This window comes from Polypterus senegalus, chromosome 15 (assembly GCF_016835505.1).
Source record: "Polypterus senegalus isolate Bchr_013 chromosome 15, ASM1683550v1, whole genome shotgun sequence".
In the NCBI taxonomy this organism is placed as follows: domain Eukaryota; kingdom Metazoa; phylum Chordata; class Cladistia; order Polypteriformes; family Polypteridae; genus Polypterus; species Polypterus senegalus.
The window spans coordinates 106,369,385-106,384,421 of record NC_053168.1 but is presented as its reverse complement, the minus strand read 5'-3'; the positions used below and the strand labels follow the sequence as shown (position 1 = coordinate 106,384,421).

General features: G+C 36.2%; 1 protein-coding gene across 27 annotated transcripts in view; it reads left to right on the top strand.

Moving 5' to 3' along the window:
• lrrfip2 (leucine rich repeat (in FLII) interacting protein 2) overlaps positions 1-15,037 on the top strand; it is a 182,960-nt gene that overhangs the window by 128,837 nt on the left and 39,086 nt on the right. For 17 of the 27 annotated variants that reach the window (XM_039736216.1, XM_039736214.1, XM_039736211.1 and 14 more), the window contains 4 exons: positions 2,609-2,653; positions 9,789-9,920; positions 10,381-10,452; positions 14,489-14,659. In XM_039736216.1, coding sequence (XP_039592150.1) covers positions 2,609-2,653; positions 9,789-9,920; positions 10,381-10,452; positions 14,489-14,659 — 420 coding nt within the window. The remainder of the gene's footprint in view (positions 1-2,608; positions 2,654-9,788; positions 9,921-10,380; positions 10,453-14,488; positions 14,660-15,037) is intronic. The other 10 variants (XM_039736217.1, XM_039736215.1, XM_039736213.1 and 7 more) reach the window with 1 other exon arrangement.

The following is a 15,037-nucleotide window of genomic DNA, read 5'->3' as shown; positions in this document are numbered from 1 at the left end:
GATTTACTTGTTTCATTCACATGTTTGATTACTAGTTAGCAGTGCTGTCCTCTAGTGTCTATATTGTTGTATTTAAAAAAGTATCACACAGCATCCTGTCTGCTGCTTAAAAAAAAAAGTGGATAATTTTTATTTTCTTTCAACTTTATAGGGACTTGCTTTATTGTATTGAACACATACAGCTGCTGAAGTTTTCTAGTTTTACCACCAAGGCCTAGTTGGTCAGTGTTACATCTATAAACAGAAATTTCTCATATTTGGTTGTATTACCTCTTTAATACGTTCATTGTTTAAGTGGAACATTCTCTGTAAACCTGTATCATTCCCAAAATCTCAAGGAGCTCCTTTGGACAGTAGGTGATATGTAATTTTGCTTCATGAAAATGTTACCATTAGAAACATTTTAACTTCTATAATTACATGCTGGGCCACTGTTAACCTGTTATATCTAAGTGGAATATCAGCTGGAAATATATCCTTGAGACTGACAGGTGAAGGCATTTATGAAGATTTGTAATCAAAAGGGGGTCATTGATGGTTATAGCAGCAAGTGTAATATCCATTGGCAGCCAGCTACATATATTAGGGAAAGCTGTCAAGTTTCAGTTTTTTAGTACCAACTGACCTTGAATACAGAGGCTAAGATGGTTTCTGAAGACTAGGTACATGATTTCAAGAGGTTTGGTAAAGTGTGGATGACTAGTGTATCCTTCCTTGTTGCTTCTGGTAGCAAATTTGCATTTGATAATCATTGCCTTTATTACTGATTATAGTAACCTTACCAGAAAACGTTTGTTTCTTAGTTGAGCTAACAAACATAACAGATAATTGCTGACTTTCTTACCTAATGCAGTGAACATTTACCAAAGAACTCATAAATCCTATGAATTCACTGCCCTGTTTAAAAGCATTATCAAGTGTTTTTGGTGGTATTGGGTTTATTTCCGGGGCTGTGTTCACTACTGCGCATGAAAACGTTCAGCAATTGCAAAATTGCATGGATACATATGAGGTCTAGCCAGAAGTAATGAAACTAATTAATACTGTAGGGTTGTCTTGGTTGACACATTGTCATGGAAGACTGACTACCTCTCTATGGAGAGAATCAGTCATAGGTGAAATACAGTATAGGTTTTACTCTAACATTTTTGCAGAGCCTCTTGAGCTAACCAGTTCATACACTCACTTAATAAACTGTTCAGAAAGCGTTTCTTGAAAAAATATAATGTCATATTTTTCAATATGACAATGTGAGCTGTTTACGAAAACATGTTTTGAATTACATTTGAGCATTTTAACAGTGAGTTATTGCAGCAGTGCAGTTAGTTTAAATATTAAGTTAACCAGTTTCCTAAAATCTTAACAAAAACTTGTTGTTACATACATATCTATAGTTACAGGGAAAAAACACACTTCTACTGCTAGCATAGTCATCGTCTTCTTCTTTCGGCAGCTCCCGTTAGGGGTTGCCACAGCGGATCACAGTTAAATGAGCCATTACAAGCTTACACAGTTAAGTTCTAATTAACAATCCTTATTTGAGTTTGTGTTTCCGAAATGTAAATTCAAAATTTAGCTACTGTAAAATGAAACCACGTAAGGCTCATGCTAACATACAGGTAAAGTGGTGAGTGTTTTAATCTTGCATCTTCTGTTATTTTTATCTTCATCTGGTACAAGTTAGGTTGTCTACCTCAGTTCTTTTCTATTTACCTTGCAGCAATAAACATTAAAAAGGCAGCTTTGTGAACGGAGAAAGTCTTAACAAATATTTCCATCCATGTCAAGGTTTCTGTGCACCTCTTTGTTCTGTTAATTGAGTAATGCAGAAAGGTTAAGGTTAAGTATTGTTGTAGACGAGGCCTCTTTTAAGATATATTGTACTTTTTTCTGTTGAAATATACTATTAAAATCTAAACTAACAACAAAAAAGTATTCTTTTAAAGTTATCCTTACAAAACAATATAAAAATTAAACAAAAGTCTTGTAACATGGTTTGTAGTTAGACTATATTATCCCTGTTAATTTGCTGAACAAAGTTAAAAATTCCATTTTCAGATCTTTGGCTAGTGGCGAATACAATAATGTAGTCAATATAGTCACTAGAATATAATATACATAAGACAAAGCTCTTTCCTTGCACTTACTTAGTTGATATAAAAAGATTTAAGTTACCATTGCCCATAGCATCCATTATCCAACCTGCTATATCCTAACAACTGGGTCATGGGGGTCTGCTGGAGCCAATCCCAGCCAACACAGGGCGCAAGGAAGGAAACAAACCCTGGGCAGGGTACCAGCCCACCACAGGACACACACACCCACCCACCAAGCACACACTAGGGACAATTTAGAATCGCCAATGCACACCTAACAGAGCATACTAGAGCTAAACCATGGAGCCAGCCTTGGATGTTGTGTACTGGTGACCGTCTCATGCCTAATGCCCCATATACCCTGTTTGGGCTCAACCTGTAAAAACTGCTTGGAGCAGCCATGAGAGTTCAACCCATGCAAGAAGTGTCATTTGCAATGCCATTTGGGATGTTTGTTTTGCATGTAATTTATATTTAACCAAATTTCTTTTTGTTTGTTTTTTCTTTGCCAGCTAGATGAAAAGAGTGACAAGCAGTTTACTGAAACATTTTGTCGGGTAAGCTGAATTTCTTAAAAATGTATAATCACTTTAAAGCTTTTTGAGGTTTGGATTTCTGTATTCCATTTTAAGGTGAAACGGAGAGCAATTCACATTTTAAATATCTTCTCCCATTCTAAATAATAAAATCAATTTTTTTTTTATTTCAATTAATCAAAATTCCTTCTTTCATCAAATAAAAACAGCCTCCAACCAGCTTTATCCAGGTGGCATTTAATGAATGTATACGTTCAGTTTATATCAGTAAGTTCCTTTTAGTAAGTAAAGTATTAGATTTAAAATTACACATGTATATATAGTCTGTGATAAATTAACATGAAACATATTTCATATTAAAATAAAGTACTATAGCACACTGTCTGCCCAACTTCAGCTGACAGGACAATTTAAATTCTGATTTACATATAATAGCAGGTAGTTTGTACTGCCAGGGTGGAATAAAGTGTATGTGCAGTCACTGCAACTTGCTAAATAAATTCCCCATTATATAGCTCTTTTTAACTAACATGGGCAACAAGATTTGAGTACTGGGTAGTACTCAGTATGTTTTGCTATTGTCTGAAAGATATTAATTTAAATGTTATTTTAATGCTTGGCACATACTTCATGACAATATATAGTTAGTTATGTAATGGAATGAACTTTAAATACACTTTTGTATATATGCAAACAATATTCTATCTACGGGACATTCTTATCTCGCTTATTGGTTAACTGCCCTACTACAAAATAAAAGTTCACCTTACAAATACTCACCTAGAGCTAATTTGTGATGATACAAAAAGTCAGTGGTATTTACCTTAACTGAGTTATTCAATCTTGACTGTTTAGACTAGTGAGATGTTTGATATCCATTTACACAAAAAAGTTGTCTTATTTTCTTATTAGATTGAATGGACAGGAACATTTATGCCGGTGAAGCTGAGAAGGGAGTGATGTTGCACTTCTCTGCTCAGCATTGTTATTTACACAAACATGGCTTTCATTGAAGAGTAATGAGAAAGAAGCCTTTTGTGCATTCCAATGACAAAAATGACATCAAGTGTGTAATCTGCTTAAGACTGAGGCATTTTGAAACTTAGTCCTGTGGACAGGTGAAGTTAAAATTCAACTCTTTCCTTTCTCATTCAGTAAATAAAACATAGTTTCCTGCTGACAGTCTGACGTAGTCTGCTAGCATTCCATCTCAGCTGCCCTAGGTATCTGAAAACATTACATTACATAATAACCTTTGCTAAATGTGCTTACTTACTTTAAGATATAAAATTCAAACTTCATAACTTTTAAAATATCATGACAGTCCAGATTAATTACCACACTCCCCCTTTGAGCATTCAAAATGGTCACACAAAAGAATCTTCATCAGAGTCATCAAAAAGGGGATCAGTGGAGGGGAGTGGGACACAATTAAGAAACATCTGATTAACAAACACACAAGACATATTTATGATATAAGGAAAAGAAGTAGATTAATTATAGGGAGATGAAATAGGAGTCCGAGAGACCCTAGGTTTAGAACAAAAATAACAAGATTCAGTACGTATTGGAGTAACAGTAAAGTTTGTCAGGGCCCGCCAGGCTTTATTAGTCCAAGTACACTTTCATATAGCTATTTCAAGTGAGGGCCTGTTGACTCTTCATACACTGTCCTTAGTCTGTAGCCAGGACAAATGAGTCCAGAGGGAAAAGAACACTGCCCAAATTGCGAATAGGATCTTAATTCTCATGTCAGGTTTCCAAAGGTGATCTTCTTACAATGCACCTGCTGGATACAAGAGTCAATACCTTCTACCTTTATTACAAGCTGGTGCCAGTGCTTACTCCATCCCCAGGATGGATCCTATCATCAGAGACCTCAGTGGATGGACCAATCTCCAGGACTCTGTCACTTGGGAGTGTACTGCCTTCAATGTCTTCTGGATGCCTGAAAGAAACGAGGGAGATCCCAATGAACGGTTTCCAGTTCGACCCTCCCTCCAGGCATCAGGACCTGAATTTGCTGACCTGTCAGCACTTCGAAAAGTGACAGTCTTGTTTGCCGGTGGGTCCTGCCACACATTGCAGCCAGGACAAGTGGAAGGGCATCTGGCCAGGAAAGACCAGTTTGCTCATGTACTTTAGCCAATTTCATTTTCAACGTCAGATTGGCCCTTTCCCCCATTCCACTTCTCTGTGGGTGATAAGCACAGTAGTGTTTTAGGTGCATCTTTAGCTATTTGGATAAATGATGCATCACTGAGTTTACAAAATGAGACCCATTGTCTGAGTGTAATATCCGGGGCATCCCCCATGAGGGCACAACCACTCTCACCAAAGGCTTTGCTACTGGTTTCATCAGCATGTCTACAGAGGAACCCTTCTACCCATAAGTACAACATATTATAACCCAATAAAATGTACGCCTCTTTGATGGTGTCAATTCAGTGAAATCCATCTGCAAATGGTTAAAGGGGCCATCTGGGAAAGGGATGACAAATTGTCATCCTGCAGTCCTTTTCCTCTGTTATGTTTCATGCACACCACACACTTCTGACAGTATGCTGCAGCATAAAGTGAGAACCATTTTGATTGAGAAAGTATTAGTTTCATCTGAAAACAAAATTGAGAATACAATGTTAATGCAGTATTCAGTTACATTTTGATAAAATATTTTTGTGTACATTGTGCGTGCAAGAGACTAAATGGAAGGGGAGTAAGGCCAGGTGGATTGGAGGTGGATTCAAATTGTTCTATCATGGTGTGGATGGTAGGAGAAATGGAGTAGGAGTTATTCTGAAGGAACAGTATGTCAAGAGTGTTTTGGAAGTGAAAGAGTGTCAGGCAGAGTAATGCTTATGAAGCTGGAAATTGGAGGTGTGATGATGAATGTTGTTAGTGCATATGCACAGCAAGTTGGATGTGCAGTGGGTGAGAAAGAAGATTTTTGGAATGAGTTTGATGAAGTGATGAACAGTGTACCCAAGGGACAGAAAGTGGTGATTGGAGCAGATTTCAATGGGCATGTTGGTGAAGGGAACAGTGGAGATGAGGAGGTGATGGGTAGGTATGATGTCAAGGAGAGAAATGAAGAATGTCAGAGGATAGTGGATTTTGCCAAAAGCATGGACATGGCTGTGGTGAATACGTATTTTAAGAAGAGGGAAGAACTTAGGGTTACGTACAAGAGTGGAGGAAGAAGATTGAAGAATGCAAAGTGGTAAGATGGAAAGTGTAGTTAAGCAGCATAGGATGGTGGTCTGTAGGATGACGTTGGAGATCAAGAAGAGGAAGAGAGTGAGGGCAGAGCCAAGGATAAAATGGTGGAAGTTGAAAAAGGAAGACTGCAAGGTTGAGTTTAGGGAGGAGGTGAGACAGGCACTGGGTGGCAGTGAAGAGTTACCAGATAGCTGGGAAATTACAGCAGATGTAATAAGAGTGACAGCAAGAAGGGTGCTTAGCATGACATCTGGAAAGAGGAAGGAGGAAAAGAAAACCTGGTGGTGGAATGAGGAAGTACAGGAGAGTATACAGAGGAAGTGGATGGCAAAGAAGAAGTGGGATAGCCGGAGAGATGCAGAAAGTAGACAAGAGTACAAGTAGATAAGGAGTAAGGTGAAGAGAGAGGTGGCGAAGGCTAAAGAAAAGGTGTATGATGAATTGTATGAGAGGTTGGACACTAAAGAGGGAGAAAAGGACCTGTACCGATTGGCTAGACAGAGGCACCGAGCTGGGAAAGATGTGCAGCAGGTTAGGGTGATAAAGGATAAAGATGGAAACATACTCACAAGCGAGGACAGTGTGTTGAGCAGATGGAAAGAGTACTTTGAGAGGCTGATGAATGAAGAGAGCAAGAGATATAAGAGGTTGGATGATGTGGAAATAGTGAATCAGGAAGTTCAACGGATTAGCAAGGAAAAAGTAAGGACAGCTATGAAGAGGATGAAAAGTGGAATGGCCGTTGGTCCGGATGACATGCCTATGGAAGCATTGAGGTGTTTAGGAGAGATGGAAGTGGAGTTTTTAACCAGATTGTTTAATGGAATCTTGGAAAGTGAGAGGATGCCTGAGGAGTGGAGAAGAAGTGTACTGGTGCTGATATTTAAGAATAAAGGGGATGTGCAGGACTGCAGTAACTACAGGGGAATAAAATTGATGTGCCACAGCATGAAGTTATGGGAAAGAGTAGTCGAAGTTAGGTTAAGAAGTGAGTTGATGATTAGTGAGCAGCAGTATGGTTTCATGCCAAGAAATAGCACCACAGATGCAATGTTTGCTCTGAGGATGTTGATGGAGAAGGCCAGAAGGTGTTGCATTGCGTCTTTGTGGACCTGGAGAAAGCATATGACAGGGTGCCTCGAGAGGAGTTGTGGTATTGTATGAGGAAGTCGGGAGTGGCAGAGAAGTATGTAAGAGTTGTACAGGATATGTACTAAGGAAGTGTGATAGTGGTGAGGTCTGCGGTAGGAGTGACGGATGCATTGAAGTTCGAGATGGGATTGCATCAGGGATCGGCTCTGAGCCCTTTCTTATTTGCAATGGTGATGGACTGGTTGACAGACGATATTAGACAGGAGTCACCGGGGACTATGATGTTTGCTGATGACATTGTGATCTGTAAGGATAGTAGGGAGCAGGTTGAGGAGACCCTGGAGAGGTGGAGATATGTTGTAGAGAGGTGAGGAATGAAGGTCAGTAGGAACAAGACAGAATACATGTGTGTAAATGAGAGGGAGGTCAGTGGAATGATGAGGATGCAGGAAAATAGAGTTGGCGAAGGTGGATGAATTAAAATACTTGGGCTCAACAGTACAGAATAATGAGGATTGTGGAAGAGAGGTGAAAAAGAGAGTGCAGGCAGGGTGGAATGGGTGGAGAAGAGTGACAGACGGGTATCATCAAGAGTGAAAGGGAAGGTCTACAGGACGGTAGTGAGATGAGCTATGATATGGGCTGGAGATGGTGGCACTGACCAGAAAGCAGGAGACAGAGCTTGAGTTGGCATAGTTAAAGATGCTAAGATTTGCATTGGGTATGACGAGGATGGATAGGATTAGAAATTAGTACATTAGAGGGTCAGCTCAAGTTGGACGGTTGGGAGACAAAGTCAGAGAGACGAGATTGCATTGGTTTGGACATGTGCAGAGGAGAAATACTGAGTATACTGGGAGAAGGATGCTAAGGATAGAGCTGCCTGGGAAGAGGAAAAGAGGAAGGTTTATGGATGTGGTGAGAGAGGACATGCAGGTGATGGGTGTAACAGAACAAGATTTAGAGGACAGAAAGATATGGAAGAAGATGATTCGCTGTGGCAACCCCTAACGGGAGCAGCCGAAAGAAGAAGAAGTGTTTATATTGCGTAGAAAATGGAGTATGATGCACACATGTAGAACAAAATTTTACAAATAAATGTAAAAAGTTCTAGGTAACCCTCATCTCGTATGTAAAGCTGGGCTAACCAAAAAGTGCGCCTGAACTCTCAGGTTTGCAAAGCTGACAGCCCATCAGACCACCTTACCCATTTACAGACAGTGAAAGTACATACATCACACTTGTTGTATAGATTGTTAACATTTGAATAGGCATAAACTAAATCATGCAAGAAAGCATAAATCTTATGCTTTCAGTACTGTTAAAAGTTAAACCTAAATCTAACAACAATGTTTTTATCATTTTTCATTTTAGAGATTGTATTACGAGTATGTCCAGATGGAAGATTTTAAAGCATATTTTATGTAATAGTGTGTTTTCCTTTATTTTGATGTACATTTTCTCTTTTGTCAGTTTTCTCAAAAAAAAAGAATAAAGTTCTTACAGTATCAAGAAGTACACCATGCATGAACGCTGCATATAAATTAGGATTTATTGCTTGGTTTTGCACAATAGAACTGTAGTTTTTTTTTTTTTTTACTGGAGCAGTGATATCCTGAAAATAAGTTACATTACTAGTAAGCTAATATTATGTTGTGTGTAAGGAGTGACACAGTGTCACTGTACAATGCTATGTTTTGCTGCAAATTTTTCATTCTATTATATTTGCAACACTAATGTTGGAGCAGATATTATTTGGCATTTGAATTTTGTGTTTGTCATATTTGTTTATTCTCTGAATAGTACACACATTTTTTTGTATTTAAAATAAGAAGCTGCTCATATTTGATACTGTATAAAGTTAATAGTCATTTAAAAAAGAAGATAGGAGATTTTTAAACTGAAAAAGGTTGCAATTTACTGCCTCCAGATAAGGCTCTTTAACAAGACAATGTGTGATTAGCATCAGGTATCATTGTGGTGGAAATTTCTAATATTTCATGATTTGATAATTTAACAATACTTGAGTTGCAATGTAATAATTGTGAATTTTTAACTTTTCATTACAATAAGTATTGCTCTTCGATTCTGTGGTATATTGTTAATTTATTATTCCCTTTTTTATTTGACTGAAGCAAAAGAAAAACAAAATTGTATCCCTGTGACACAAAAAACTTGATCCATTAGATCAAATAAATAATAAAAAAATAACCAGCTATTCATTTTTTTTAAATTATGGAATTAAAATTCAACTGTATCTGCAGACTTCGCAGTTTTATAATTTTATAAGTACATAGTGGCTTTCATTTACTGCAACCGGTTTGTCATTTATCTTTGGGTTCCTGTAGAGGACTGGAATTACTTCTTTTCTGCCTCATGTCAAACGCCAAGTATGAAGATATGTTTTTGTTAAATGTGCATACAGACTATTGTCTTTATATCTTGACAGATTGTATTTTTGGTTTGGCTAACAATCTTTTTCTATGATGCCACTATGTGGTTTGACATAGCTTAAAGAGAAAAAATGACCAGCAATGCGGCAGTCTTTTCTTCCATCATTTTTGTTTGCCGCTTTTCTTGATATAATTACTTGAACAAATTCTTCCCCATCAATAATATCTTATTCAGAGACCAAATGTAACTACTAGAACTCCTCATCTCTACCAACTAGATAATGTCAATGAAGACTATAGTATCACTTAAACATAAAGCAAACTTGTAATTAGTTAAAATAAAAATTAATATACATTTGTTTAGTTTGTTTTTTAGGAAAATTAAATTTCAGGTATATTATAATATACAGTGTATAAATGTTTTTATGCCAATTGTTTTATACATCCCATAGCCAATATCACGTACTGCCATCCCTGGACTTTCTACTGCTACTTTGGCTTCAATGGGCGGTACATCTTCACGGAGGGGAAGTGGTGAGACAAGCAGTATAGCAGATCCAGATGCATCACTTAGTGAACTTCGGGTAAGTGTACTGTAACTTGTGCCAATATAAAGGGATAATTAACATGTAGTGGTTATTATGCTGCAAATAATAATGGGGCTTTGTAACTGCATAATTATTTATATACTAATGTCAAAAAGGTTACATTTTAAACCAGGGAAAGTATTTATTTAATTAAGGAACATTACATGTTCCTAGCAATCCTTTACAGTGATTGCTGATTTGAATGCACTGTTAAAATTAGCTATTGCATGCTATTTTCCTATTGCATGGCATGGATTTACCTTTTTTACACTTATTTTTCAAACATATCTACTTTTCTTGCTTAATGTTTGTTTCCTTTTATGCTATGAAAAAATAAACCATCCTTTCCCTTTTAATATTTTCATTGCATGGTCAGCAAAATGTCTGTTTTAATCTAATTCCTTTTCATTTTGGCCATCATGCACCTCTCCAATGGTTCGTTCCATGTGTCCAACAGGATATCTATGATCTTAAGGACCAGATACAAGATGTAGAGGGGAGATACATGCAGGGACTTAAAGAGCTCAAGGTATCAGGGCTGGAGCCCCGAGCATGCCTTCTGTTTCTTTGCCTGATTTATGGCTGTCATAAATTTTTTTTCTTTTCAAACCAACCTATTAGATATTAGTAACTAATTACAAGAGCACTATTCAAGCATGTACTTGTTTTAGATGTCATAATTTAGATAATCAATAGCTGCTTGGCACAGTTTAGAGGTATATAAGGATGTTATTTTCCTGCTATGAAACTGTATTAAATTTTGCATCTTTTGTATCTCTTGGGTGTCATTTGATCAAATCATTTTCCCAATACCTGGAAAGTAGCATTAAATTCATGGCACATGACAAATATTGACAAACTCTGAAAACACTGGTTAATGTTCTGTCAGATGATAGCTCACTGGTAGAGTCAGAAAATGTAGACAGTGATTTTAAACATTTTTAATGTGTGAATAAACATGTTTTTCATAAGTCTGACTTGTATAAAGTATATAAATACAAATTTGCTAAATGTGTTTTCATGTGGAAGTGAACAATAAATTCTGAAACCATGCCCGTTTTCTTGAGCACCATTTGTATTTTTAGCGGTCAAAATTAACCATTTCCATAATGTTTAGGATAGAGTGATTTAGTTAAAAAATTGGATTGAATAAAGTAGTCATTACAATTTAATCATTAATATCATATGTAATCATATGTATTTTCAAGTAATTCTTTTTATATCCATTTATATTTTTTAGTTTAGTAAGTGGCAAGTATAACTAAAATGATTATAGTGATGGCAATACATATTTAATAAATTCTGATATGACAAGGAAATGCCACTTGACAATATATTACAGTAGTGCTTATTTATAGGTTGGGTACTGTCTTTTGCCAATTTCTTTAACAATCACCACCTGTGTGGTTTTTAGAAGACTGTATAATGTAAAAATAATATGTACAGGAAAAGGACAGTATAGAACAGACACCAGTTTCATAGGTCATTGAACCACATTTAGCTATCCAAACAGCTTCTGTGCACTTTGGCATTGGTTTCTGAAAGTGTTTGGAACTTCATTGGAGGGATACAGTACAATATTTCCTAGATATATTACATCATTTGATGGTTTTATCATATTAGTGTAAAACAACCTCAAGCACAGCTTTAGAATTTCCCATAAGTCGTATGAGATGGGACCAAGAGTGGTGGCTCTGAGGCTAGGGATCTGCACTGGCAATCGGAAGGTTGCCGGTTCAAAATACTGTAAATGCCAAAAGGGACTCTGCTCTGTTGTGCTCTTGAGCAAGGCCCTTAACCTGCAATTGCTGAGTGCTTTTGAGTAGTGAGAAAAGTGCTATATAAATGCAAAGAATTATTATTATTATTATCAAGTGGCCGAGGTAACAATTTGTACATATATTCCTTGCAAAGTAATGGGGATAGAACCCTGATCATGATCTTATTCGAAAGCATATGACCTGATATTTTTTGGAAATTCAAAAAATCTTGGGCAATAAAATGTAAATTTTATTTTTATTTTATTTTAGGATCGTAGGTCTGAGTGTTTCAGTAGATGTGTATAAATTACATCTTTGCCATTCTCTTCAAATTGTTTTTTGCTTTATGTATGTATGTGGATGAATTTTGTCATCCTGAAAGATACCTTTGCTGTCAGGAACAGGATATACTTCTTTACAGGATGAATGTGATCACTTAAAAACTTTCTGTTGATTGATACTTACGTTGCCCTCCAAAAGCATCCATATTAAGAATATACAATGGGAAAAGAAAATCACCCCCTTCAAAATATGCACATTTACACAGTTGCATTTGGAATTTGTCTAGGAATTGTGTTCTATATGCTGAACTAATGAGAATGATTACAATTGATCGCAGGTGGAGACAATTAGCTTGGTGTGTGCATTTGAAAGGTGATTAGTTACACCTTATTAAATTTGAAATTATTTTGGGGTCGGGGTTGTGATCCTTTAACCATCTCAGTGATTCTGTTTTTTATTTTTTTTTCTAAACTGTTGCTTTAATATCTTTCACTTAGTTGTTATAAGTTGCTCTGCGCAAATACAGCTGGAACAATATTTTTGTGTATATCTTCATTTCAGGCAGCAAAGCAACAAAATGTGAATATTTTGAAGGGGGTCATGCCCACTGCAAACCTCTCATTATAACAGAGCCTGTAAAACTCTTTATTGTAAGAAACGGGCTGGAGTGGTAGCTCTGAAGCTAAGGATCTGCGCTGGTATCCCAAAGGTTGCCGGTTCAAATCCCCGTCACTGCCAAAAGAGATCCTGCTCTGCTGGACCCTTGAGCAAGGCCCTTAACCTTCAGTTGCTCCAGGGGCACTGTACAGTAGCTAACCCTGTACTCTGACCCCAAGGGGTATGTGAAAACTAACAAATTCCTAATACAAGAAATTGTATAAGGTGAAATAAAGAACAAAAAAAAAAGTATGCACTTTTCCATTGAAAAAAAATTGTAGACTGAAACTTTTGTTAATTTCTTTTTGAACAAGTGAAATGTGGGCTTATTGTTGAATGAATATGACATACACATTTTTTACTAAAATAATACAATCAATAAAGCCAACTTTTTTACTAATAAAATGGGGACAAAATGTTTATTTTAATACATATATACATGTGGCATTACACAGAAACAAGCTAAAACAAAATAAAACAACCCTCTTAATCACAGCCCACAATTCTGATTTAATAAAATGTTCAATAATGTTGTTATCAAGAAGATAGCAGCCTACTACAACCAAAAAGTCAACCAAGTTCAGCTCTTCTTTAGTAAGCCTATGCTTATTAAGCATTCAATGCTGAGTCTTCGAATGAAATATAGTAGCTCAATAATCATAAAATAAATTACAAATTCTTGCTAAAATAAATAAGATAATTAAACACTATTAATAAAACAAGTAAAGAACATATTTATCCATATTACATATATGGCATATACACATATGGTAAAAAATAACCAACTAGTAGTATATGCAAATGTTAATGATACTCTGATTTGAACACCACCTGGCTGAACCAGTAAAGACAAATGAAAATGCTCCTATTCCCCGCAATCCTTCAAAAGCTGCTGAAATGTATATCATTGGATAAAATTCTTTCTTGGGATGATTAACTAAGGACAGAAACTGTCTAAGATGCAGTTGCAGGATTGTTTGAGGCAACTGCCTTGGAAATAAGATGCTGCCATCTTAGTGATCTTCGGTAATAATGACGAGTGACATTATGAGATGGATATTGCTTCAAACTAAACACACATGACAAAGATGTAATAGCTATGTATGCACAGTAAAATTCATGCTCTTCCCAGCAAGATATTTCTAGGTTTTCATGTGAAAAGAGAATATTGCAGACCAACTGTACAGCCATTAAGAGCATGTATAAAAATAAAAGTATGAAATAGGTACAGAAGTAAGATGCATACAACAGAGGATGTCCTGCCCACTGTTCTTTGGTGAAAATAAAACAAAATCTCTGAGTTGTCAAAAGTAGATTTAAAAAAAAGAAAAAGGAAAAGGTATATCTTTGCTACCAGCATAAACACACTCTCTCCAAATGTGTGCCCAGTATGGTTGGTAACATTCCAGCAAGAGATCTCCATAATTAAAACCCAACAAGGTAAATATGTGGATCCTACCAGCATTGAACCTCCATTACGCCCTTTAGGCTTTTTATTAGTGTTTGATTTGCACTACTGTAGTGATTAATTTTTATAACAAATTACAACTTGTAGTGTTTTATTTATGTCTTATTTATAGAAAGTTGTTTGCAGTGGAAATACCTTAATCTGCTGTGTATTCTCTACGATACTGTTTGTTGTGGAGTGATTTGCATGGTTTGTCCAAAAATGTGCACTTTTTAATTTAAAACAATTACTGCAACAGGACCTTATTTTGTAAGGAGTGTTGACAGTCGTCTTTAAAATATAAGAAAGAACCCTTAAACATCTGTGTTTCATAGGCTCTTAACATTTTTTATTTTTGTCATGTTTTACAAATTGCACTTTTTTTTTATATAAAAGTCTCTGTCCTGTAATTTTTTTAGGATTCATTATCTGAAGTGGAGGAAAAATACAAGAAAGCAATGGTCTCCAATGCACAACTGGATAATGAAAAGGCAAATTTGATTTATCAAGTGGACACATTGAAAGATGTGGTTGAGGAAATGGAAGAGCAAATGGCAGAAATGCTACGAGAGAATGAAGAGAAATCAAAGGTAGTCTTTTTACATTTGATTTCTACTTTATATTTACAGGTTCACAGCTCATTAACTGTGAGGAAATGAATATAGTATTTTTTCATAGCATCACACCATGTTATAAAGAGTTCTGATATATCCATTCTTCAGTTACCTAGTGGCTCCTTTCTCTTCAGACTTGCAGTGAACACATATCAATCTACAGATATTCCTTTTGAGAACTAATGATTAAAAATACTAATTTTAAAGTGCTAACTTTAATGAAGCCACTTTTTCACACTTAAAGTACACCACTTAGCTGTACAACAAAACTTTTATTTTCATCTGCCCCTTTTTTGTAACACTTTTATTGTCTATTAAGTTGCTCTCTTAGTGGACCTTTCTTGTCTCTCTCTC